Here is a 26496-nt window from a genome sequence, read left to right as displayed (position 1 = left end):
TAGTGGGTCAACGTTATACATTTGGGTTAAAAATCGATTTGTTAAAGTCTCTGACATTTGTTTCTTATGCTTTTTATGTTGTGCGACGAATTTTCGTATGCACTGTGGCCTCAGCTGTGGGTGGTTGGGTGGCTAGAAAATTGTTAAATCGATATGCGGTTGGGCTTAAAGCAATTTGTGAAGAAGAAGAAGTAGCAGCAACTGTTTCGATCTTATGGGAATTTATGCTGTCTCTCTCTCTCTAACTCAGAGCGTGCGAAGCTTTTCACACTTTTCACACCTTGGCCCAGTGCCCAGTGTGCGATCAAAAAGGTTTCTGCTGTCTCTTGCTTTGTTGTTTTTCATTTTTGGATTTTCTCTGCTTGCTTTGGGCTAATTGTCAATGCTCTGTTTGCTGCCCAAAGTGAAAAGCAAAGAATCCCAGACAGGTGTGTTGTTTACCTTTAATTAGCTAAGGTCAGTTGGGTTTAGACTGTGAGGGTCTCTCTCTTTCTAATCAAATGCGGAAGAAGCTAAACAAGTGAGTTTACAACAGTTTGTTGCATAAGTTTCGCCCAAATTGCCAGCATGACGTTGCATATCTTAAGTATCTGGCTGATCTACACCCACCCAAAGCTTCCCAGGCACGTCTGCAGTTTACAAAGTGTGTCAACTCTCACACACATGTGTGTGTCTCTGTGTGTGTGTGTGTGTTGAGACGCACTTATGCAATTATAACTGTAGGCATTCGAGTATGTAAAGTAAAAAAGCAAAAACAAAAACAATAGCAATTGCAATTTGTTCAATTGTCAGCGATCTCTTGCCAGACTCAAGACATTTGAGTGGAATATCGCTAGCAGCATTTTTCGTTTGTCAACTAAAGTTGCCACAGACAGACAGACAGAGAGACAAATTGTTTATTTGCAGTTGCAACATGTTCTGCCAGCAGCTGTTGAGCTAACATAGCTAACAGACCGTAAATCAATAAACAAACACTTAAATAAGCAACTTAAACTAACTAAAATCTGAGCTAATAGAATAAGCTTCAGTTACAGATTTGTAAGGCTGCAGAGTCTTTGGAAAATTCGCAAGAAATGTCAAAAGTAAATGAATAAAGTTGCTTAGTTTCAGTTTGAAATTTTGGTTTATAATTTGAAATACAATAATGATAATTAAAGTGAAAACTTTCAGGCTTGCATAGCGAATTTTATAATAAAAAAGATGCATAGAATAGAATGTTGTTTGTTGCTCATATAAAAAGTTTACTGTATTTATAATGTTAATTGAAATTGTAGTATGCAATCGATGCTTAATATTAATTAAAATAAATAAGCACTTTTCTCTCTTTCTAACATTTTTATCAACTAACTATTCTGCAATATTAAAAGTTTCGCAGCTGTCTGCCCTGCATTAAGTTAGTGAGTTGGCATATTTGAACTTTTACTCTAGCCCTAGTTCTTTCTCTTGACTTTTCACATTGCTGTGCTCCCATTTCATTGCAATTATAATTGACTTTGTTTTCTTTAATTACAGCCTGTCAATTGTTATATCGCATTTCCCTATCAATTAAGCACTCTCTCTCTCTCTCTCTCTCTCTCTCACTCTCTGCCCTTGATTCTCTTTCAACTTTCAGTAGTTTGTATGCCAAGCCAAGCTTTAGACAATGGCAGCCATTTCGCATTCGCGCTTAGAGCCTGAGCCCCTTGCCCTTCCTACTTCCGTTTCCTGTTTTCATTTCGCGCCTGTTGCATAAAAGAATCATCAAAGGTCTTCCAAATGCAATGTACGTGATATTTTTGTTAAAAATTTCTTTGCCTTTGCCGTTGCATTGCATTTTTTTAATTCATGCGCGCAGCTTTTTGTTTTTTCCTGCGTTGTCGCTTCACCTTTCATTTTCCATTCACCGCAGCCAGCAAACTTGTTGTGTTAAACTCCTTTTATTTACTTGGCAACAATTTACAGCTGTCGCTTTACAATTAAATTCAATAATTTGAACAACAATAGAATTCCGTAGCTACCGAACATGCAACAGACCCTTGAGCAATGAAAGTCGCATTAAAAATTAATTTGATTGCTTTTGGAATTAAATTGACAGCTAAGCCCCGAGAATTTCCAAATTAAAATTAATGCATCGTTATTGATTTTTATGCAAATTGATTAGAAAACTATAACCAAGTTGATTTCATTTCCTTAGGGTCTACTAATCTGCATTGATTGCTCGTTATAACAAAAGCTGAGCGCATGATGAGGAAGAGGAAAAGCTGCAGCTAATGCATGAAAATGAAAAGCGCATCATTATAAATCGACGACCTTATTGGCACTTGGCCCAAACTGTGTGGCTGCTGCTGCTTCTGCTGCTGCTGCTGCTGTCCAGTTGTTGCCACTAAATTGGCAATTGACCAAATCGAAGCGACTGAGACTGAAATTCGCAGAAAGTGTTCAAAAGTCTCGCTCGTCGGGCAATTTCAATGACCTTGAGGCGCTAGTGCACTCACTCTAGTCTCTACTAGTTGTTGCAATTTATATAACGAGCGGTGGCAGCAACATGGGGCAGCAGCATTAAGCAGTGCGAACTGAACCCACGCCAAATAAAGTTTCACCTGACTACGGTTAAAACAATCAACGTTTGAGGGAAAAACACGTTTTTATGTTCAGCATGCCGCATGTAGCAGCAACAACAAAAGCGACAGCGACAGTAAAGTGAAAAGTCACAGTCACAGCCAAATTGGAATTTGGCGTTAATGAATGACCAAATTAGCTGCCAAATAGCTTTGGCCACAATCTGTCAATAGCCGAGAATCATGCAATCGCATATTTTGTCATTTGGCTGGCTGGTCAAGTGCAAAAATTTGCGCCTCATCGTTGTCAAGAGATTTTTGTGAGCTTGCAAAATTCATTTGTTTGCTGGAACGGATTTAACATTTTTGTGCCAGAAAAATCGCATTGCGACAAAATGCTCAGCAACAAATAAAAAACCCAAACTTTGAAATCGATAGTGGAAAGAGTTTCTTTGAAGAGCTTAAAACTTTCATGAATTTTTCTGGTTTACAGCTTTTCTTAAAGTAGCTTAACTTACAGACTTATAATGTATCAATAACTCACCCTATAGTCGTAATCATGACGATTCTCCAGACTAATATCGCTATACATGTCTTCAGTTGTATCACAGTTGGAACTACGGCCTGAGGAGTTGAAGCTCGATGATCTGTATAGTTGGCTAAAAAATACAAAAAATCATTAATTCGGCATTAATAAAAACTTGCCATTAATTTTAAACTAATTTAAATAACATAACTTATCGATATTGTTAAAGACCTTTAATATGTTTAACTTAATTTTCTATATGCTTTAAATTTAAATACAGTAAAGTTGCTCAGTAGCCATCTAGCGGTTTAACAATGCAAGTGCAAAGCCGAGTACCATCCTTCTGTTTAGCAATGCAAGTGAACAGCCGAGTTCCAAGCCATTTGGGTTTGTGCACTCGCTTTCAGCTAACACTGAGTTAACAGTTACAGCGTGCTAACCATAGATGGCGCACTTTTTAACAGCGCGCACTTTCCCCGCTGTTTTAACATTAACATTTTTTGAAATGAAATCATTAATTCTATTTATTTTTAATTTAATTATAGCAAAATCTGAGTAGCATTATTATTATGTGGATATTTCTCATTATTTATACGCGCTAGACCAATGTCTGTGCATAGATGGACCAATGTCTATTTATATACTTAATAGACTGTTGATTTAATCGTAGAAGAGCAATTGAAAGATTTAAATTAATTATAAGCTTTGCTGCAGCGATACAGAAAAATACATGCATTTAATCAAAGTCTATCAAAATGCTGGCTGCTTGTTATTATAACACAAATATAGTTTAATTATAATTCAAGTCTATGGCACTTACCTGGCTAAGGCATTGGATGTTATTTGTCTGCGACCGGAACTGCAATGAGAAAAAATACAAATATAATCAATACAAAATAATTTAACACGAAACTTTGACATTTAAATCCCAAAACCCTTGAGCCTGTCAATTGAAATTCTTTTAATTGAAACAACTTAAGTTATTGACACTGAATTTGCGATTTTAAAAAAGCGGCCAAAGGCATTTTGTGTGATGACTGAACACGTGATATGTAAATGTAAATAAAGAAATGCAATAAGTAAACAAAACGCAAACGAAAACGAAAATGAAAACAATGGCCACCCACGCAAATGATTGACGCCCATAGAAAGAAACACAACAAATGCCAAAAGAGAAAAACAGGTAAAAATAAATAAAAACAACAGAGCCCGCAGCTAAAAAAGCAAAAAGACAATGCAGGCCAACAAAAGAAACTGAAGCAAGCAAACGTCAAAGTCAAAATAATTGCGACATCAAAAAAAAAGAAAAATTGTGTTTTAGTTGTAATGGAAAATAAAGAGAAAATTTAAGAAAAGTGTGTGGAGCGTAATTAGTTGAAATGGTTGGGGAATTATAAAATTTTGCATTTAAAAAGCTTTAAATTTGAGAAGGAAATATTAAAGTTGGTGTTGGCGCTAATTTATTAATTAAATAATTCATGGATAAATGTGCATAAAATTTCCATTTGACTTGCTTGTTAACCAATTGTGTTTTGTTTTATTTAAATTAAAATATACAAGGCTGACGCAGTTGCTTTTAGCTAGACTGTTGCTAATTGAAATAAATAAATTTAAAATGTTGGCAAAGCAAAATCAAAATAAACAACAAATGCACAAGTTACACACATACATACTTACTATGTAATGTACATAGGTATGCATGTTTTCATGTCTAACTTTTTTATGGGAGACTTTTTTGCCTTAGTCTTGACTGCAGCCCCAAACTGAACTCATTAACCCACTTTGCAGTTGCGCTAGATAAAAGTATAAGACAAAAAACAAAACTGTCTCATCTAGTTTATTACTTATTTTTAGCAAACCACAAAAACTCAACTAATGCAAATTAGCAAAACAACATAAATAAATAATTTTTAAGGCAACAAATTGCGTGCTCATAAATATAAAAAGTGCAAGCTCAATTATTTTATATGCCAATTCGACAGATTTTCCAAAGCAAAAAAATTTTAATGTATGCCACAAAGTTGCGCAACTTGCCGCTGTAATTTTCAATGAAAACTAAAAGCAAAAACTTTAAATTTATTTAGCTCTATATACGAATAGCTTGATGCTCTATAGCTTCAGTTTTTAAATAGTGTGCAGTGTAGTTTGTGGTTTGAATTTGGCTGCAAACTGAAATTGTCATTAAATCGCAACTGAAATTGATGCCAAATGTGGCAGCAGCTGCCACAATGTGTTGCAGGCTAACAAAGTGCCACAACGTATGTGTTGCAAATAGAAAACTCATACCAAAGTGCTGTCTATGTAAATTTAGCCCCAAACAACTTTTCATTTCTATTTCACACACAATTCGTTAAAAAACACAGTCAGTTAATTATAAAAACGATCAAGGTAATGACATGTAATCAACTCGTGCACACAAAAAACAGTTGAAATAAAAAATCTGTTTGAATTTGTTGTTTAAATACTATACGGCTAAGGTCGCAGTTGTTATATAATTATTATTTGTTGTCAAATCGAATTGAAATTAATGCAGAGCCAACACCTAAGCAGCTAACCTTATACATATTCAAACTTTTATCTGTTACCTATATTTATTTTTTGTATATTTCCATTTATGTGCACAAGCCGGAAATTGTGGCTGCGGTTATTTTGGTTATTATTTTTTGCAATAACAATTTTAAAGCAATTTTAACACTTTTAAACATTTATAAACTTCCACTTCCTTTCTACTTTTCTCTGCTTTGACTTGGGTAAGGTTAATGTTCTTTATTAAAAACTAAAAATAAAAACGACAACTGTTTTAAATGCCGAAGGAATACGCAAGTGTTTGCAAGCTGAAGAGAGAGCTTAAGTAATAATACTGAAAGCTAAACCAAATCCAACAAATATATTTAAAGGCCAAAGGTATTATTTACTTCTATTATTTGGATAATTAAGCTTCTTTAAAAAGTAAAACTACAAAAATATATATAATAGGAATGCTAAGCATTTAAAATTTTAATCAAGTTAGTTATTAGTCAAACCTTTTCCCTGGCACATTTTAGAAATTCAAACAGTAAAAATGAGTGCGAGGTTCGATCGGAAAAAGGTTTGTATCGTTTAAGTATTTTATATTTAATTGAGATATATTCAACTCAATATAAACTTACGACTATCTCTCAGTAAATAACACTTGAGTGTTACAAACTTTGTATAGTTGTTAAATATAGAGCTGAATGACAGTTTCGACAGAAAATAAAAGAGCTCAAGGAAACAAACTCACGACAAATGGTCTATGGTCAGGCGAGCAAACTGTTTCAATGTTTGCTAAAGAACTAAGTTGTTACCTAGGCTCACACACACCTGTTGAATGATGACCCTCTCCCTTATGCAAGCCACGCAGCCAGTTTCCCAGCAAAACAAAAATAAAATTCTTTCGGGCGCACGCTCACTGCCACTCCCCTCTCTTCCTTACCCTATCTATATCCCTCTCTGTCTCTTTTGCTACATACGCTCATTGCGTTACGCTTGGTTAACAGTTGAGAATTTTCCGCGTGTTGTGGGCAAAGACTAAACATCAGTTAGCAGAGGAGAGGTTTGGGAATGGAAGAGAGAACATGTGAATTGAATTTCGATTGTTTGAATTTACAGCACTTTTATATAATCTATTTAACAATTGATAAACAAAACTATGACATAAGTAGCGACTAAAGGCAGCAATGCGTATAATATTTATCTGTTTTGTTATGAAATTGAGTTCAATGGCCAGATCAAATAGATTTATAACAAGCTGGTTTAAGAGAAAAAAGTTGATCTAATTTCAAGTTTTAACTTATATCTTAATAAATGTTATAATTATATATACTTTGTTTTTAACTTGCGCAAAGCAAAACATTTGGTTTCACTCGCATTTGCATAAGAACAGCAGAAGAAGGAAAATGAAAAAAGTCTGCAGCGATCACAAGATAAGATAAGAACAGCTACAGCTCTAGTTATCAACTCAACTCAACCGAGCTAAGCTGTCGGCTAGCTAGGGCCGAAGCTCACGCATACAACGAAGCTTATCGTGGGCGTCGCTGTCCTTAGCGCTTTAGCGTGGGAAAAAGAACGAAACAGCATGCAGATTGAAGCTCTCGTAGGTACCCAAAGGTGGCGTGATTTAAGTTTACAGCATTGGACGATGCATTTAGCGCTCTCTAAGCAACGATTTCGTTCAGTCGATAGAGCGCACAAGAACGAAAGTGCGAGCCGCGCTCTGTAAGCAGTGCAGTCGATCGAAGCTGAGCGTAGGCAAAAGAGCGAGAGAGCATGCACGCTTTATCTTACGCAGGCACTAAAAGATAACGGAAGGGGTCGCTTTGACTAAACAGCCTAGGTGGCGTGATCTAGGTGACTTGAAGAAAGAGGCAAAAGCAAGCAAAGCTTTCCATAACTAACTAATTCACTTTTAGTGCAAGCCCTGCTCTGGTTCAATTTTAATAAACATTGCTAATAAATTCAATTATTTTTGTATTATAAGTGTAAGTATTATATAGTTTTAATGATAAAAGTTTATATTTTATTATGGGAGCATATTTCGCTGTTTCTTTCTCTTTGCATTCAAAGTGACTTTCGTAGTTAACTAACAATAGAATCAACTAAACTTCAATTAAAACAAAGCGTAATAAAACGGTACTGAGCGCATTAAAGTTGGCAATAACAGCATAAAATAAAATAAAAATAGTTAGACAAGTTTCCCAAGGCACTTAATGAGCCACCAGCAGTTGCGTCTGAATGCGCCAAGTTGAAAGGTGTGTTAACCATAGCCCATCCTTTTGGTAATTGGCATTGCAACAATAACAGCAACAACAGTTAAAAGTAACAGTTAACAGCACAGGCACTTGACCATTGAAGCGTTGCATTATTAACAAATTCTGTTCGACAATGTTATTTGCCATTTGCATATGTCGAGGTGCAAAATAAAAATAAAATAAAAATATGAATAGAATTTAAGTGGGTCACTGCTTCAGTCTTTGCATAACTTGCTGCCTGGATTGATTGACTTTGACATGACTTGGGGGCTTTTCGTTAAGCAGAGATAAATGCATAAATAAACGCCAAGCAAACTTTGCATGTTAAGCAGACAAAGAGTTCAAGAAACTCGCATTTTTCAGCTGATTATTTAATTTTTATAAGTTTGCGCTGTTTTCAGCGTTTACTGCTCTTCGCTTCGACTGTCTGTCTGGTGCCTTAACTGATTTGTTCAGCTAACAAGCAACAGGTAATTCTGAAGGTGGAGGGTGAAGCTCAAACTTTGCGTCAGCTGAGGCAAAAACAATTTTAATTAACAACAAATTGTGAATATGCGCATTTGACACACTTGACAAGCTGCCACAAATGCCACAAAGCTTTGCTACAGTTTGTAGCATTTACGTTGCTATTCTATCCACAATGTTTTGCTTATATTTTCTACGCTGAAACTAGCGCTAAAGATTTTATCTTTAAGCTCTCGCAAGCCAAATTACTGAGACACAACTTAGAATATTTTTTTTCTTTTTGCCAATATCTGTTTTTAGTGAGCAATAATTTAATTTATAGAGTCATAGATGCTTTTTCTACAGCTACATCGCAGCAATCGAATAATAATTCGCTTTAAATATTACTAGTTAGTAATTATTTTACTGCTAGCTATCTAATTTTACAATAAAACTCAGCATAAATTAATGAAGTATCAATTCTTGTTCAATGGTAAACAATTTGCTCAGATCGAAAAGAATAAATCCAAGAACCAAGTGATAATTTCTACTGCTTGTCGTCGAGATACTCTTAGGAAACTTTAATATTAATATTAACACCATTTAGTCAGTTTCTTTTATAAAAATAGAATGAATTGTAGTTTTAAATACACAAATATAAAACAATAAGCAAACAAATATAGCAAAGGCTATATTAAAATAACAAATACAAAATGTATGAATGACGCATGCAAATTTGAAAATCTATAAACCGTTTTTTATAAACAAAATCCAACAGTTGATAAATCAATCACATTTAACACGCTCTCACTGTTTTAAAGCTATTTAGTGCGAAAATTGATTATTATATCGTAGTAGACAGCAAACAGACATTGTCATGGCTCAACAAACAAGAAATCGAAATCGAAACTCGAAATGAATTGACAAGTTACATGGGCAGGTCAAGCTGCAAATATCTTGATTTATAGCGGTAAAAAGCAAAGTAATTGTTATAAACATATGACTACAACTCTAACATGTATATATATGAAATATAAATGTGTTTGTGTGTAAAAAAGCTTAGTCACTTTTTTTTGGCTTTGGGATTTGAAGCAAGCAAGCGAAAGTGTGTTTACTGTGGTTGTGGGCGTGTGTGTTTGTGTGGGCGTGTGTGTGTGTGTGCAAATTGCTTTCTTAAGAATAAATTTATGTGCTTAACGCGACAATTAAGTGCAACAACATTAAAGCAACAAACATGTGAAACTTTTTTATAGAAATACGCACGTTTTTCTTAAATGACTGCGATCATAGGGAAAATATTCAAAATATTCATCATCCATAGAGTTAGGGTTTTAACTTTGGCTGTTGCAAGTTTATATTTATTATTGTGATAGCTTTGTTAGCTCATTTGCTTATCAACTGGCCAATGGCCGCATTGCGTTTGTCATTGAGGCTGCAGTTTGTTGTTACGATAAGATAAATTTAAAGCGCTGCTTGTTTAGATTTGTTTGTCATTTTTAACAAAATTACTGTGAAATTTGTTGTTTGTGCTTAAAGCCTAAAAGTAATAAAAACCAACAATTTGTAATTGCACAGAAGCAGCACAAAGCGGAATTCGATTTTCGCACACACACACAGAAAGACACACATAGATACGTTTGGAAAATTAGACACACTTTCGCAACAAAACTCAACACTTCACTTTTCATTGCAAATCTATTTTTTTTTTTTTTTGTTTGAAATAGCAAAAGCAGAAGATAAAAACAATAATAATAATTGCTTTTTGTCTGGTCTGGCTTTGATTTTTTATAGTTTTTAATATATTGCAGACACGCGCTTTTCATTTCATTATTTCTTAGCTCTGATAACGTCGTTAAATGCCGACGTACTAACTATGAAAGCGAAATTCGAACTAATCCAAGCCGTGCCACATGCCACATGCCCCACTGCTGCTCTGGGGATCAGCTGTTAACCGACTTTTATGGCTGCTTTAAATGTAATTAAGGCTATAAAACGCTTTGATTTTGATTGATTGATGCAGCCAAACAACAAGAGAATTGTAAGCAACTGCAGCTTGTAGCATAGTGTAATGCATTTGAGTCCACAAAGCAATGAGCAGGAATGTTTAGTTTAAAATTCAAATAGCTGCACTTTGTTGACTAGTGTAGGCAAGAAGATGCAAATTTCATTGCTGCCACTTCACAAAGTATTGAGCTGCAAAGCTTTGTTAGCTGCTTAGAATGTTAAGAACTGCAGTTTGTTGACTAGTGTAGACAAATTAAATTGCTTAGTTGTTGCATTTGATTAATGCAGGTAACAAAGAATTGAACTGGAGAATTATTGTAGCTTAAAATTGTTGAAAAATTTATAAATTTAATTGCAGCAGCTCACAAAACATTAAACTGCAAATGTAAATCATTTGCTTGTGCCTTGTTAACTAGTGTAGGCAAATGAAGGTGTTTAGTCTATGAATTTCAATTTGATTGATGCAGCACTGAGTGCAACAAAAGGGCGTGTACACATTGCTGTGTCTCACTCTCTCCCTATGCATGTGTGTGTGTGTGTTCATTCAATTCATCAGTTGCTGACGCTAGTTGCAGTCATTAAGGCGTAACCGCCGTAAATTAACACAGCTGTAAGCTTGAACTAACAATTACAATAATTAAAAAATAAAACACAGCCCTAAAATATTTCACTTAAAAACGTTTTCTATTCCACATGCCAAGCCAAAAATTTATGGCCAAAATAATTTTTTGTTTTAGCCGCACACATAACATAACAAAACATGTTGGCATTTGTTTTATGTTTATTTAGAGTTTTTGCACTCATCATTTTGCACCGACTTTCACATACTTTTTGTTTTAATGTTTTTAATGCGACGGAATTCGGTGTAGATTTTCTTATAATGCCACAGCGGAACCGTCTAAGTGACGCTGACGCTGACGCTGCAGCTGCGTTTCGAATAATGAACTACAAACAAAAACAAGCGTCGATCTTTAAAATGCGAACCACACGCGCTTGCAGCTAAATTCGAACTAAAAATCAACGCAAACGCAAGTGTTTGGGCCAAATCTAAAGGCGGCTAACAAACAGGTTCGACGCAACAGCCAGAGAGAGCGAAAGAGAGCGAAAGAGCGCAAAGCAAATCAGAACAAACAATGAGAGAGAGCGTCGAAACTATTTGTTTGAGCAACTGCATAAGCAAAAGCGTTGCCAGACTGTTTTAGTTTGCAGATTAAAAATGTATAAGATTTGAATATTATTTTAAAATTAAAAGCAATTTTTTGAAATGAAAAACTAACAAAATGTTACTTTAAAACTGCAGTAGAAATATATAAAGCAATAAAATAAACATGCATAAAAATAATGCACAATTATTTGCATTAAAAACTTTAAGTAGCAATAGTTTTTGTTTTACCAGTTAAGCCACAGAATTTAAAATAATTCTCAAAGCAACTCAAAATCAGCTTCGACTTGGTTTGAGCAGCATCAAATTCTCTTTTGGAGGTAAGACGTACATATATCTTAAGACGATTTGGTTTTAGAGACTTAAGACGAAAAATCTGCAGATTTTTATGACTATCGAAATATATCTCAAAAAGATTTACAATATGTTTAAAAGAACAGAACTGGATTTATTATTTAAAAAGATTTAGTTGCTAGTTTTCTTGTAACTTTTATACTACTAAAGTATTTAAATTTAACAAGATTTGAAAGTCTTATTTCAATACTTTTATTTAAAAGTTATTATAATTACAATGCCAAATTATTTGCACATTTCTGTAAAACATTTAGTGGCATGTTGGCTTGCAACATGTTGGCAGTTGTCTTGGCCTAGGTAAACAATGCAGTGCAGCCAAAGTGATTTGGCCAGCTTCAGCTGCAAAAGCTGCCAATAAAAAAATGCAAAGATTGTTGCCAAATCGCTGCTAAATCGTTGCCAGTAACTGTAAAAACGTGCAGCATTTAACTAAAATAAGTTTTAAGCCTGGCAATTAACACTAAATGCCGTCAACTTGCAGCTACCTCAACACAATTTCTATAAACAAGTTAATGCTTTATAAAATTCACAGACTCTAGTTAACTTTTTTTTTTCAGTATTATTTGCATAGCTGCAATTTGAAATGCACTTGACTTTGTTGAATGCAACAGAAATCTTAATTTTCCCAGACTCGAGGGCAAAAACAATGGCAAGAGTTGGCATGATAAATTAATGTTGTTTATCTGCCGCCCTGGGAATAAGTGTGTAGCCCAAAGGGCTAAGACAAGTGGCAATCAGGCAGCAATTTATGAGACGTTAGCATGAAGGTTAGGCCTAAGGTTAAGCAGCCAAGACCAACAGCTGTTAGAACTGCTTAGTAAGTTGATTAAGTTGATTAAGCTGATTTTTGATTATTGAGTTTCTTTTTGACGCTTTTTGGGTCATTTGTCAACCGTAGCTTGACAAAATTGCGGCCCAAATTCAGTTGTGAGATCAAACTTCAGCAGCGTCTCCGACAAAATTGCCGCAAGTAAAACTCGTTTCAATGCCTGTGTCTCTATAACTCGCTCGCTCTCGCATTCCAAAGACATGACAACCCCAAGCGAAGTGCAAAAACGTTGGCAAAAACTTGTGTAAGCCAAGCGAAGAGACCCCGCAGAAGATACAAACTTGAGGCTTGGTCTTCGGTCTACCTTCAACCTTTTCACTTGAACACACAAAGCGGATGAGCAACTTCACTTGCGACTTCAATGCAGGCAAGGCAACAAAACAGGAAGCAACAACAATTATTGCCACAAAATTAAAGAAAAACTAAACTGAGAATGCTCAGCAGAAATTGTAAGCCTGGCCAACATAAACGACATTATTCTGCAGGAATTAAATAGCTCGACTAACTGCCTAATCTATAGCTATTAATCTTTAGTCTTACTCAATTGGGTCATGAACATTAATTGTCTTGCTTGTATAATTATTTTGCTTGTACCAAATGTGATGACAAAACAAACAAGCGCATAAATTTGTTAGAAAGCAGCTTTGGGTACTTGAAAACACACAAAAGCCAATTGACAACAAGTTCAGCAATTGAAATTCATTTGCTCTAGCTAACAATAAAATAAATGATAAGCTAAAAGATAAAACTAATGCATTGCTGGCTAAGCTAAACAAATATATAAATCATACAGTTCTTATACTAAATTAAATAAAAACCAAAACCAGATGTGCAAGCAAAATGGGTTAAGGTTTATATGAAGTGATAACCAAAGCAACCCAAATAGATTGTGAATAAATTTTTGTTGCTTACTGTCTCATGGAGCCCCAACGACGCTGGGATAAACTATCGGGATTGCTGCAAGAGAATGTATATATATCAGATTAAAGCCAATTATTAAAATGTAGCCTCAATAATTATTGAATGAACATGAACTAAAACTAAAACTGTTATTGCTTGGGCAAATATTGCAAGCAAATTGTTTAAATTAACTATAGAGCGGTAACAAGTGCTTTTCAGTACTGTACTTTACATTAACTTTAGATATAGGGAAGTTTGAAGTTCGATGAGCCAACGAAAAACTTTCTAAGTTTAAATCTAATTTTAAATATAGCTAACTGGTCATGTGTATGTAATTTAAAATAGTTTTATAACAATAGCACTATAAATATATACTGCAGCTAGTTCCGCATACATTTATATTGAATTTAAGATTTAATTCTTTGAGTTGAACATAAATATTGCCATACTCTGCACAATTTTACTTAAAGATTATTCAATAACAACTGCTTTTAAAATATTAACATTTGGTTTAAATATAGTAGCAAGACAGTTAAGTTTGAAAAACCAATTAAAAACTTAAAAGGCTGATTTAACATATTTCTACAACAATTTCTCTAATATGTTTATATTGCATACAAGATTTTTTGCTTTGAGTGAAACTAAATGAATTTTACAATATCTTTTAGCATTAATAGCTCATTTAAAAATAAACAAATTATTAAACTCTAATCATTGCAGTGTGTGCACACTGTAAAATTTAAGAGCGCAGCGCTGTGCTCTTAGCTCTGGTGAAACTCGTCAATGCAACTCACCACAGCTGCACATGATCGCTACAGCTTACAGCGTGTGCGTGTGGTGAGTTTTGGCACAAGCGGAAATAGAGAGGCGCAGCGACTACAACAAACCGCAAGCGGCAGTTAGAAAGAGACAGCATGAGACTGTGACTGGGGTATGGATATGGGCATGAATCACGGCTTAAACAACATAGAAAATAAAAACTGGTTATTCAGCACTAGCGTGTGTGTGTGTGTGTGTGTGTATACAAAAGAAAAGGTTAAATATTCAAATTGTTTTACAGCGATCGGAGCTTGTACGTTGTGCATCTTCGGACATTACGTCAAAGTTTGAGTTGATTATGCGAGCAGAGTACATAACTAATTGGCTAATTGAGTTTGGCTTAGTCTAGACGTGTTTCCAGCTGTGTTTGCGGTTTACCTTGTGGGCGTGCGTCGCAGACTGCGTCTGCTCCAATTGTCGCGCGGCATAATGTTGAGCTCCTCGTCACTGCAAAATGCAATAAAAAATAATAAGCAAACAATTTGTTTTTATATATAGAGCAGGCACTTACTCCTTGGGCGAAGATGAGACCACATGGGGCGCCAGCTCAAGCTCAATGCCAGCGCTGTCATTCAAATTATTGTTGCCATCATTCGAGTGAACACTGTGGTTGTGGTTGTGATTGTGCGTTGAGGAGCTGATGCCGCTGCTTATATTGTGAATGTTGTTGTTCCCATTATTGTTGTTGGTGTTGTTGCTTGTGCTGTTGCCCTGCGGATTGCCCGCCTCGCGTCGCTGTGCGCAATATTCATTCTCGCCATAGCCCTCAAAGGATTCGCCATCGGACAGCGAGGAGCACTGCGATTTGGCAACGCCTGCTGCAAATTAAACAAAAAGAAAAGAGTTTACAACAATTTCTCTTTAAAATGCTTGTGCACCCACTTACCTGTGCTCGAGGGCGGACTGCTGGGCGTCGGACTGCTGTCGCCGGAAATTGTTTCGGCATAGAGAAAATTATTTGTGCTGGCCTTGATGGACGTATTGCTGCTGCTGTTGGGCAATTGAATGCGTGGCATGGGCGCCATTTCTTACCACAAAGCTGCAAAAGAAAAATACAAAGTTTTACTTGAGTTTCCGAACATGCAATTGCTACATTTTAATTTTCAATGACTTTTGCATGCGCTTTTAATTGAATTTCAACTTTTTATTGCTAACAGATCAATTGAAATTTAGTTGCAATAAGCATGGCACTTAAATAAATTTAATTTTCTATAAATTGCGGCGTGCTAAATACAACAACAACATTTTTAAACATAAAAATACAAAATTATTAAAAAATCGCATAAATCAAATTTATTGAGCATAAAGTTTGGACTTTTACGAGCAAGATAACAAAATTATGCGCATATCCATTTAATCATAATTTGTTGCTCATGCAAACAAATTCAGTTTATTGAATTCGCTTACAAAAGATTTGTATTCAAAATATTTGGATGTATATGAATAAACATTTTATGAAAGCCGCTGAACCTTAGTGAATATATTCAATAATAATTAAAATTTAATGCAAGGCGCTTAACCTCAGCAAATATTTAACAATATACAAATTCTATAGAAATATTTCAATAATGTGGGTTAACAAAACATCAGCTGATTAAATAATAATTATTGTCACAGCATTGAGTTGTAATTAATTATTATATTAAAAGCATTTAATAAAATGTTTTTATTTGAATTATAGATTTGTAGAGTAGTCTTAACAAAATTAGTGCTCAATTTAATATAAAATTTTAGTTTGATTTAATATAAAAATTTAGTTTATCAGCAGCGTTTCACAATAAACAAATCTACGGCTCATATCTAATTTAAATTATTGCTATGCTACCTTTTGCTGATTCTAAGCTAATGAACTGTCATTAAGAAATTGAAGAAAAGGCAACAGGTGCATTACGCATAGGTAAACATTAATGCAACTAGTAGACCATAGCACGAAGCGAAGAGAGCAACAAAATACAAAACGGAAGTGGTCAGCGACAAAATAAAACAATAACAAAGAAGTGAGCAACGTAACAAGTACAAAAGTAAATTGTGTCGAGGTTTGTTGTGGCCATTTCACCAAAAAAAGAAAACCCCACTGCAGAATTAGAGTTTCCCCTAGAATTAGTTGTAGACTTTCAGTTAATGGTCGGTCAGCTGACATTTCTAGAGAGACTCATTTGTTGTTACCGCTAAGCGTGCGTAATTGCCTTATAATTGTTGCTGTTGTTGTTGTCGCAAGTTGGGCACAATTTTTTGGGTTACACGCTTTAGAAAGCGACGTGAGCTGCTTGGAAATAAAATCCATAAAATAGGCCTAGAGTGAACTATTGGTAGATAGAACTATTGGCGTGTTGATTGATTGAAATGTCAGGGTCGTTACAGTTTGGGTGCTCAGGTACTTAGAAGTGGGTCAAGCGGCTTTATTTTTGGCATAATAAATTTGCTGCGACAGTTAACATGAACTTTATGATTCATTTAAATTGTAGCACTAATTATTGTTTATAATAAAACTTTCCAACTGCGCTTGAACTCTATTGCATGACTATTATTCATTTAAAATAGCAACAATTGCATATTATTCGTAATGAGCTAAGCATGTTTAAAAACCTGTGATTAAGTATTGATTGTCTGACAATTATACGAGCTATAATATTATTACATATCTGGCTGTAGCTCAAGCGCAAAGCAGCAAATAACTAATCATAATAATAACAAACTTGGCAAGAGTCAAAGCTTTTGGCCACAACCCAAAAATAGCAGCAGCAGCAGCAGAAGAAGAAGCAACCTGTGGGTGCAATGAACTCTGAAGCTATTGAAACGTCTGTCCAGCAACTGCAGTGAAAAATCGATGAACATAATGTGGGTACAAAATAAAAAAGTAGTTGGCGAGAAACTTATGCAATTTGCTCTATGGCTTTGCATAATCAAAGTGGGAGGTGGGTGGCGGGGAAAGTCATGAAAGCAGGGCGTGTGAGTTTGGCATTTCGCTTCAATGGCTTGTCAAACTCTTGAGGTTTGCTGTTTTTTTTTTTTATGAAAGTGAGCAGCGTCAGGTTTGTCATCGGATAGTGTAAGAGGGAAATGGGAAATTGGATTGCCTGGTAACTTGCACTGCAATAATTGTATTTAGTACAAGAGAAATTTCAAATTAAGGTTATAAACTGTAGTATAATGATAATAAATGTCTGCTTCAACTTTTGCTTAAATAACTTAAATAAAATATTTTTGCAAAGTTTTAGTGTTCTGAATTTATTTAAGTTTGACTTTAAGCTTATTAAACAAATTTTTACTTTTACTAGATTTATTATAACAAATTAGCAATGCCTGTTTTTTGTAGTAAAAATAATAATAATAAGTAAAATGTTTCATAAAATATTTTTTAAATGACTTAGATTAATTTATTTCTTTAATTTTGCTTATAAGCTTTATAAAAATAATTCGTATATTTTCTATATTTATTATTGCAAACGAGCTACAGTTAAATTTAACAAAAAATAGACTGTTTTGTTAATAAAAATAATATAATACAAATAATGTAAAATGCTTAAAATTTAAGTCAAATAAAATGTTTGGAAAATATTTTTGAAAAGTTTTATATTACTTAATTCGTCTAATTTGCAGCTTATGCTTATTAAATCATTTTTATTTTTGCAATATTTATTATTGCACACTTGTTTTGTTAATAAACAAATGAACTCAATAAAAATCTAACAAGATTTACTAAAGCTGCTTCATTATTTGATTTATTTTGAATGTATTTTTTATTATTTCGAATGTAACTGTGTCAGCTTTATAATGCCAATCCAATTTACCGCCATCTGCTTTGGCCACAAAATTCAAATTGCTGTTAGTGCAACCTGTGCAACAACAGCAACAACAACAATATGCAACACCGTTGCTCAGAGCACAGTTACAAAAGCTTGCGAGAGTTGAAAATCTTCTCAGAGTTTTTCTCGTTGCGCTTTTTTAATGCATTTTTCATGCGCATCGCTGTTTAAGTTTATAATTATAAATTGTATTTCCCATGAGCAGCATATTTCCTTTGTTTGCATTTACTTCGACATCAGCAGTCACCTGATACAGGTTGTAATAAAAAAAATAAAAAAACAGAGCTGTGTGAACAGTTTTTTATCTTCTTCTTTTCGCATTTTGAATCGAACAAAGAGAACAAGCGAGTTGCAGCTAAAAATGTAGAAAACGCAAGCAAGACTTGGGAATAGACGTGATTAGCGTTGGCAAGTGTTTTAGACAGGTTTTGAATAAATGAATGTGGCAGAAAATTATTCAAATTTAATATTAATTGAAGCGTTGCATTAATAAAAAACAAGCTTACAAAATAACAAGCAGCTAAATAACTCAGTAAGATATTTCATTTACATTTATTAATTAAAGCGAAACGAAAATTGCAGCAAAGTAATAATAAAAATTGCTGCTTGAATTAATTCATAATAATAATACTAAGCTAAATTTATGTATTTATTTTATATTAGTGTCTAGCCATTTTATAATATAAAGATGATATAAAAATGGAAGCAATGTTTTTATAATGAAAAATAATCAACTGCGTTTTTATAAGTTTAAATAAAAAATTATTAAAAGTAATAAACTGAACAATCAAATCAAATCAAATAAAAATGATTACTGAAATAATTGTATGCATAAATTATACAAACAAACAGTTTAAGTTATTTTTTAACTATTCACAATGAACATGTAAAAATATATTTCGATATTTGATCAACGAGCGAACAATCTGTTTGTATGAAATCTATATTATTTATCTATAGATAGTTTATTATCTCAGCATATGTTGCAATGCATTTGAGTTTCAATTTCCGAAGCAGGTAGCGCACTTGTGCAAAAGGTTCCATATGAAATTTTATGCATTTTAATTGAGTATTTCAAAGGAATTTTCAGCGTCTCGCTCGTATAGCTGCTTCGCTTGAATTAGGCACAGCTAGGCAGACAAGATACAAACAGTCTCTAGCTCTGTCTCTATCTCTAGCATATGCTACAAAGTCTTGGCTAAAGATGCGTGCCACATATGTTGCCGCTGCTGCTGCTGCTGCTTGTGACCACTTGAATTACATGACCAAACTGGGCTCGTTGTTATTGTTGGAAACAGACAAAACATTGAGTTCGTGCGGTTTCATAATGCCAGCGAATTACATGTAGTAAGGGTAAGCGGAGAGAGGAGAGGGGAGAGCATTACCGCTGGCATGTGCTTGAGCATAGAATAAAGTCTCATTAAAATGCCAAAGCAGCTGACAAGTTACAACTACTTGGCTGTTCATTTTAAGCAACTAAGTTAGTTGCAGTTGTTTAAACTCAAGTAAGAAAAGGCTGCAAAAATGTATTTCATTTGTCAACAGTTTGACAGTCACTACATTTTCACACACTTTCCACTTCACTTTACAGCTGTTTGCCACTGTCGTTGTCGTCATCATCACACGTAATAACAACAATAACAAATCGCTCAGCAGTTGACTTGATTAGTAAATTGATGCGTTTCAAAATTGTTGCTCCAATTTTATTGCTCGTTGAGCTGAGCGCACACTGTCCACAAGTTCAAGTTTATGACTCACAAATTCAAAGTCAACGCCGCATGAGTGGGTGGGGGTCTGATCAGCTGCGAGTCGCTCTGGTCAGTAGACGCCCATTTGGCTCGCATTTATTAGATAAATAGCAAACGCCCACACACAAGCAGCTGCTGCTATAATTAAACACACACACACACATACAAATGCACATATATTTAGTGCTATATATATATATATGGCTATGCCTTTGGTTGATCCATAACATATGGCTAATGCTTTGCATATTGACTGCAATTAAAGCGATATGAGATCGTTTGAGTTGTTGCATTAACAAAGAAAATTGGTCAAGGTCTGCTTCATTCTTTATCTATCTATGCAGATCAAATATTAAATATTAACTGAATTAGCTTATTCAATAATTCAGTCAGTAATGTTATGCTTAATAATTTTATACAATTTAATATATATTATTTTATTTTTAATAAACACAAACACAAAATTTGCAGCATTATTGTCAAGCCAAATTGTTACAAGTTTAACATTTTTATTTTATTGTTAACTATTAAGCTTGAGATGCCATTTGTTTTATATTTATGCAGCTGTCGCTTTTGCTGTTTTAAACAAAACGTGTTTTGAGCTTCAAGACATGAATTTCGAATTTAAGTTTAATGCATTTTAAGCCAACTACGTGATGCACAACTAAATACACAAAACGAAATAAACAAAGAGAAATACTTGAGATTACAAGCAAGCAAAGTGCTTAAAAATTATAAATAAATGAATGGGATTTTTTTATTCGCTATCAGCGCATACACCCACAATATTGTAGTAGAAACGCCCCCAAAATTGATTAATTATGCAATAACAAAAGACAACAGAAACATATTCAATACACATTGCGACACTCGAAAGCGAAAAATTGGGTCAATGCACAATAGAAAGAGAGAGAGAGAGAGAGAGAGAGAGAGAGAGAGAGAAATGCATGCGAGAAAATTAGAAAATAAACAAATTGTTTTGACAAATTGTTAAATCAAGCGTGAATCCCTAAATTTAAATACAAGATATCAATTAAGACAGTCGCCCGCTAAAAGAAAATCCCATTTGCATTGCTTTGACATATTTTATTTTTATAGAGCTCCAGAGCTGTCTGCAGTGTCTTCAAACTGTCGCCCGCTCTATTTTCTGATCGTCTGCTAAGTTGGCAAGAGGTTGCATGCCACGTTGGCAGTTGCTGCTAATTTGTAGTCTTCTCTCTGCTCTCTCGCTCTTGCGCTCGCACTTTCGACATCAGGTTTTAAAATTCTTGGGGCGTACTGCTAGGCGGAAGCCAAAGAAAATTGTATAAACTGTCTACAACTTGGCTGACGGCTTTACTGAATGAATAATGAAAGAAGCCCAGAGTGCCCCAAAGGCAAATTTTTTATATTTTTCTTTTTATGTTTCATTACATTTGGATACTGCCAAAATGCTTGCAGCTCTGCAGTTCGCAAGCTTAAATTAAATAATCTGTTATACACACTAGAAATAAAATCAACAATTTATTCTAAATCTTATTATGCTTTATAATGCACGATCAGAATGGAAAACGATGTCAATAAAAACAAAACTTTGCTTATGTTGCTCTCAAAGCAATAAAATTCTTGTTTTTTTTTTTTTTGGGCTCTTCTCAAAGTAAATTTATTGCTGCAAAAATTTATATTTGCGTTTTACTTATTCATCGTGAAGTAAAAATGAATTTGGTTTACAATTATCTGTAGCCAACAGCAATATTCAGTTTACACTTAAACGTAGATTTCCACTAACTTAAGCAAAGATAATATCAACTGATTAATTCAATAAATTGTGTAAAAGTTACTTAAACATGATCAAAAGGCTAACAAGAACTAAAATGGAAAGTAAACAAAGTTGCCAATCTTGCTTATTAATTTAATATTATTTTATTAATTGCTGGAATTATATTGAGTTACGTCTAAGTATGATCTCAGCATTTGCAATCCATTTATAAATTGCCTCTGCCTATTGTGGACGCTAAGGAGATGCGGAAGTGTGTTGGCCACAATGTCTGCCACATGCGCGTATCTTACAGATACAGATACATTACAAGTCAAAGAACAGCAAAGTATGCGGCACACATGACAGCACACACACACACACATTTATTTGTATGCATTTCATTCTTTGCGTGTATGTGTGAGCATAATATAAACAACAACAACAAAGTCGACGACACCTGTTCAAAGTGAGTAAAGCGCATTGCTTTTAAGTACTTGTGTCTGTGTGTGTGTGTGTGTGTATGTGTTTTGGAGTTTTTATATAATTATTTACTTCAGCTTCAAAGCACTGAAGACTACTTCTGGCCTGACTAATTATAAACAGTTGTTGATTTGTCAATGAAATCGTTTTTCTGCTTGCAGGTGGCAGCAACAATTTGTGACCTATTTTAGTTGCAGCAAACTGTGGCAAGCAGCCAATACACTGTCAATGCTTTTAGCTTATTAACTTGCTCGACTGCTTTAACTTTTTGTTGTTGTTTTGTTTTTAAAACCACAAACAATTGGCACAAGCTCTCGCATTGCTTTGTTTATAAGCAAGCAACGAAAATAAATAAAAATAATCTTTGCAACTCGTTTGCCTTGAAACCCAAGCGTGCTGAAGTTCAAACGTTTCTAATTAACATTTTATTTATTAAAATTTTTTAATATTTTACTTAAGCGTTTATAAGCACCAGTGCATTTGAAACTGTTAGTTAATTGCTTCAGGTCAAGCCCTATAAGAAAACCCAAAACTGCAAATGCGAATGCAAATGCAGAACAGAAGAAGGAAAAGACAGAAACAAGTTAAAAATATGCGTGGCCAAAAGCCGCATAACTGTGCCAAGGCCCTAAGCTAAACAATGAACAATTTTTCATACACTTTTCCAATTCAAAAACGGTAAGAGGGCATGCCAAAGTTGTGCAAAGCTTTGGTACAGCAGCAAGTCAAACTAAGTGCGTCCCTTTACTGCATGAAGAATTTTAATCTAAATAGCTACATGAAATTTAAATGTATTTCATTTGAGTACTGAAACTAAAAGAATTAGTTATGTTAACATTTATAATAAGATTTTTACTCGCTTAAATCATAACAGTGAAAATGAGTGACCTATCTGCACTATTATTTTTCTTACTGCTGACAATTGTTTACCAAGTTGACGGACAAAGCTGGGTCTGGAATAAGTTGCAGAGTCAAAATGATAATGATAATGAGAATAAAAATACGAATTTAAATGGTAGCACCAATAAAATAACTGTAGACTTCACAGGCAACTTGAGGTAAGTGTGTTTCATAAGGTTTAATTCTGAAACGTGCAAATTTAAATTTATTTTCTGTTCATAGATCTCTTCTCAATGGACGAGCAATTGGCAACAGACGAAAGCACAAAATAATCATTAAAATTGAGTGAATAATTAATAATAATATTTTCGTATCGCTATCCTGCAAAAAATATACAAGTTCTTCTAAATCTTATTATTGTTTATATTAGGGCAAGATTAAAATGGAAAACGATGTCAATAAAAAAAAAGTAATTAAATTCTTTTTTTGCTTTTTGTCTTACGTGAAAGTGAAAGAGATAGCGTAACAGTATTTGTAAATTTATTGCTGCAAGAATCGTAACATTTGTATTTAATACAATTTAATGCCATAGAGCATTCGAAGCTATCCGAAACTAACATCATTTTCCAGTTACCGTTCAAAAGAAGCTTTTTTCATTTTAACTCATTACAATGAGAATGAATATCTTAGGAGCACTATTATTCTTTTTGCTTTTGACACTTGTCTGGCAAATTGAAGGATACGTTAAAAACAATATTCAAAGTTACAATAAAAATACAAATAATAATGCAAATGTGAATGAAAACGGTGATCTTAATCACATAATCCTTTACTACAGTAACGATAAGGATGATAAATCTATGATAGACTTCCTAAGGTATGTATATATATTTCATATATATGTATATCTATACTATATCTAATAATTAAATATTTGTAGATCCAGATCTATTCTTAATAATAAAAAAGTTCGTCCAAGGTACGTTTATTTCATATATAACTACTAGACTATATTGTAACTATTAAATATCTGTTTCTAGATCACATAAGCGAAGGATAAAACTAAAAATAGTTCTGTGAACATATTTGTCGATTATGGTCAAAACAATAAAATTACATTTTGTAAATCTCACTATCAAAATGAAATGAAGCGTATACAGACATTTATTTATTTCACGCTGCATTAGACTTTAACATTTCCGACCTATGACGTCAATATATACAACTCTAAAGTTATTCATATTTTTATTAACTTTATTAGGAACATATTTTTATACTATGCGCAGTTAGAGCTTAGAGTTTCCACGCGTAGCCAAAGTGTATTTTATAGCTGGTCGCGCCGAAGTTCTGCTGCACGCTTATTAAAAATTCATATTTGCGTTTTACTTTTTTATCTTTATAAGCGTGAAGTAAAATTGTATTTGGTTTATAATTATCTGAGACTAACAGCATTATCCAGTTTACATTTAAAACTGGATTTCTACCCACTTGCATTATTCTAGTGAAGATGAATAGCTTCTTAGCTCCACTATTGCTTATTGTGCTCCTGGCATATTTGTCCCAGGTTGACGCGTGTTCCAGCAAACACGAGAACCCCCCCCAAACAACATTAAGACCAACACGAAGACCAAAAGTTGTGATTAACAACAATATCCATAATAGCAATACTAATCATAATAGCAACGTGAATAATAATAGCAACAAAAATAATAATATCAACGATAACAAAAACCATAAGAAAAATAGTACCAGTTCTAGTTCTAGCGGTTCACTAACTTCTTCCCATTCCCATTCCCATTCTCATAGTGGTAATAGTAATAGTAAAATACCGAAAGAATCTCTTGAAAGTCTTGAAAGTGATGAAAGTGATGAAAGTTCTGGTGATAAAGTCATTGCTAATAATAATATTGTGAATAATAATCAAATTTCCAATTCAAATATAAATACTAATAATAATAACAATGTAAATATTAATAACGATAAAAATGAGAATCACAACACTAATAATCATAAAGACATAAATAATAATAATACGTTAATTCACATAGAAAGAAGAAAAGGGTAAGATTAATTATTTGTAATAAAAAATGTATTTATTATTTAATTTTATTTATGAAACAGCAAATATGGCAGAAGAAGACTGAGCCACAAAAAGAAAAGTCTCGATATAATAGTGCACTATTAATGAGTGACTCGTAAAAAATTAAAATTAAAAATTCCAAATTTTTCTGTAATATTTTGAGTCATGTAAAATAAAAAGTTGTTGGCGCGTGGCTTTAATTGTTAACTTATTATATGAGATAACATTTCTAAGCAAAGTGTATATTAAAGTTGGCTGCTTCTAGCTTTAGTTTCATTGGTTTTTTCTCTTTCAGTGTTGTTTTTGTTAAGCGAAGTAGGCAAAGTGCAAACAGCGCAAAGTGCCGTTGCTTGAAGAGCGAAGGGAATTGAAGTGAGACAGGCAGCTGTAAATTAAGAGCGCTTAGGCTTGGGCCAAATGCTAAACTATCAGATTACAATAAGGAAAAACAGCAGAGATAACTAAAAAAAAAAAAAAAACAAAATATGATGTAACAAGCAGAAGAACCGATCATAGAAGCAGCTGAGCATTTGAGCTAAGAGAGGAGCTAAGCAGCTGCAGGCTCTCTCAAGTGGGTTTCGCATTACTTAAGGAAGCAGAGCAGAGCAGAGCTAGAGCAGAGAGAGAGAGAGAGAGAGAGAGAGTGTGCTCACTTGTTTCCTGCTGCACTTCAAACTAAGCCAAGGCAGCTGCTGCTGCTGCTCATAATGAACCGGAAAACACCTCGCCGAATCAGTTGCTCCCCCTCCCCCGCTTGCTCACAAACTAACAATTATAGTTTGAGTAGCATAACAAAGATTAGGAGCAGTAATAAAGCTTCCTTGCAAGAAATGACAAAACCAAACCAAGCGCCGAGCAAGTAAATTAACAAAAAAAAAAACAATATAGAAACATATACACTGCTGCTGTCGATGTTGGCGATGGCGGCAACTGGTACAATATGGTTAAAACAAACAGCGTAAACTACAGCCAGCAACAACAATAAAAATGGCAAGACTGCGAAATTCGCTAAAACAAAAACCAATAAATGTCTGTACGCTTTTACTAAAACGATAGCTATACGTATTTAGTTAATGACAGCTACGACAAAAAAATAAAAGAGTGAAGCTAAGACCTGCTAACTTTAAGCTTATAAAAACAATATATCTATTATATAAAAATATATTTTGAGGCTGTATATTTTTTAATTCGTCTAGCTTTGGAAATGAAAATTTCATGTTTGTAAAAAGCGTAGAGCCAAATATTATAATATAGACATTTATGAATTTGTTTTAATAATACAAATTCATAAAAGTGTGTCATGAATTGTTTGATTTTAATTAGACAACGAACTAAGTCGCGCTTACAGTTTGAGAATCAATGAACTTGAATATTGCGCTTTGCATTATACAATAAAATGCTAGTTAATACATTTGCTAAAAGACAATATTATGCAATATGTAGATTAAGACCTAATGAAC

At 33.9% G+C, this 26496-nt stretch overlaps 1 protein-coding gene across 7 annotated transcripts in view; it reads right to left on the bottom strand.

Annotated features, from left to right (window-relative positions):
• The window catches only part of LOC108599968 (rab11 family-interacting protein 4B), a 40291-nt gene that overhangs the window by 12867 nt on the left and 928 nt on the right, over positions 1–26496 (bottom strand). For 3 of the 7 annotated variants that reach the window (XM_017987220.2, XM_017987224.2, XM_017987221.2), the window contains exons 2-7: positions 15231–15383; positions 14856–15162; positions 14723–14791; positions 13538–13582; positions 3884–3922; positions 3082–3196 (exon numbers count right to left, since the gene is read on the bottom strand). In XM_017987220.2, coding sequence (XP_017842709.1) covers positions 3082–3196; positions 3884–3922; positions 13538–13582; positions 14723–14791; positions 14856–15162; positions 15231–15369 — 714 coding nt within the window. In that variant the 5' untranslated portion in view covers positions 15370–15383. Of the gene's footprint in view, positions 1–3081; positions 3197–3883; positions 3923–9539; positions 9604–13537; positions 13583–14722; positions 14792–14855; positions 15163–15230; positions 15384–26496 lie in introns of those variants that run through there. The other 4 variants (XM_017987226.2, XM_017987228.2, XM_017987222.2 and 1 more) reach the window with 3 other exon arrangements.

The sequence above is a fragment of the Drosophila busckii genome, chromosome 3L, assembly GCF_011750605.1.
Source record: "Drosophila busckii strain San Diego stock center, stock number 13000-0081.31 chromosome 3L, ASM1175060v1, whole genome shotgun sequence".
In the NCBI taxonomy this organism is placed as follows: domain Eukaryota; kingdom Metazoa; phylum Arthropoda; class Insecta; order Diptera; family Drosophilidae; genus Drosophila; species Drosophila busckii.
This window is presented reverse-complemented; position numbering and strand designations above follow the sequence as displayed.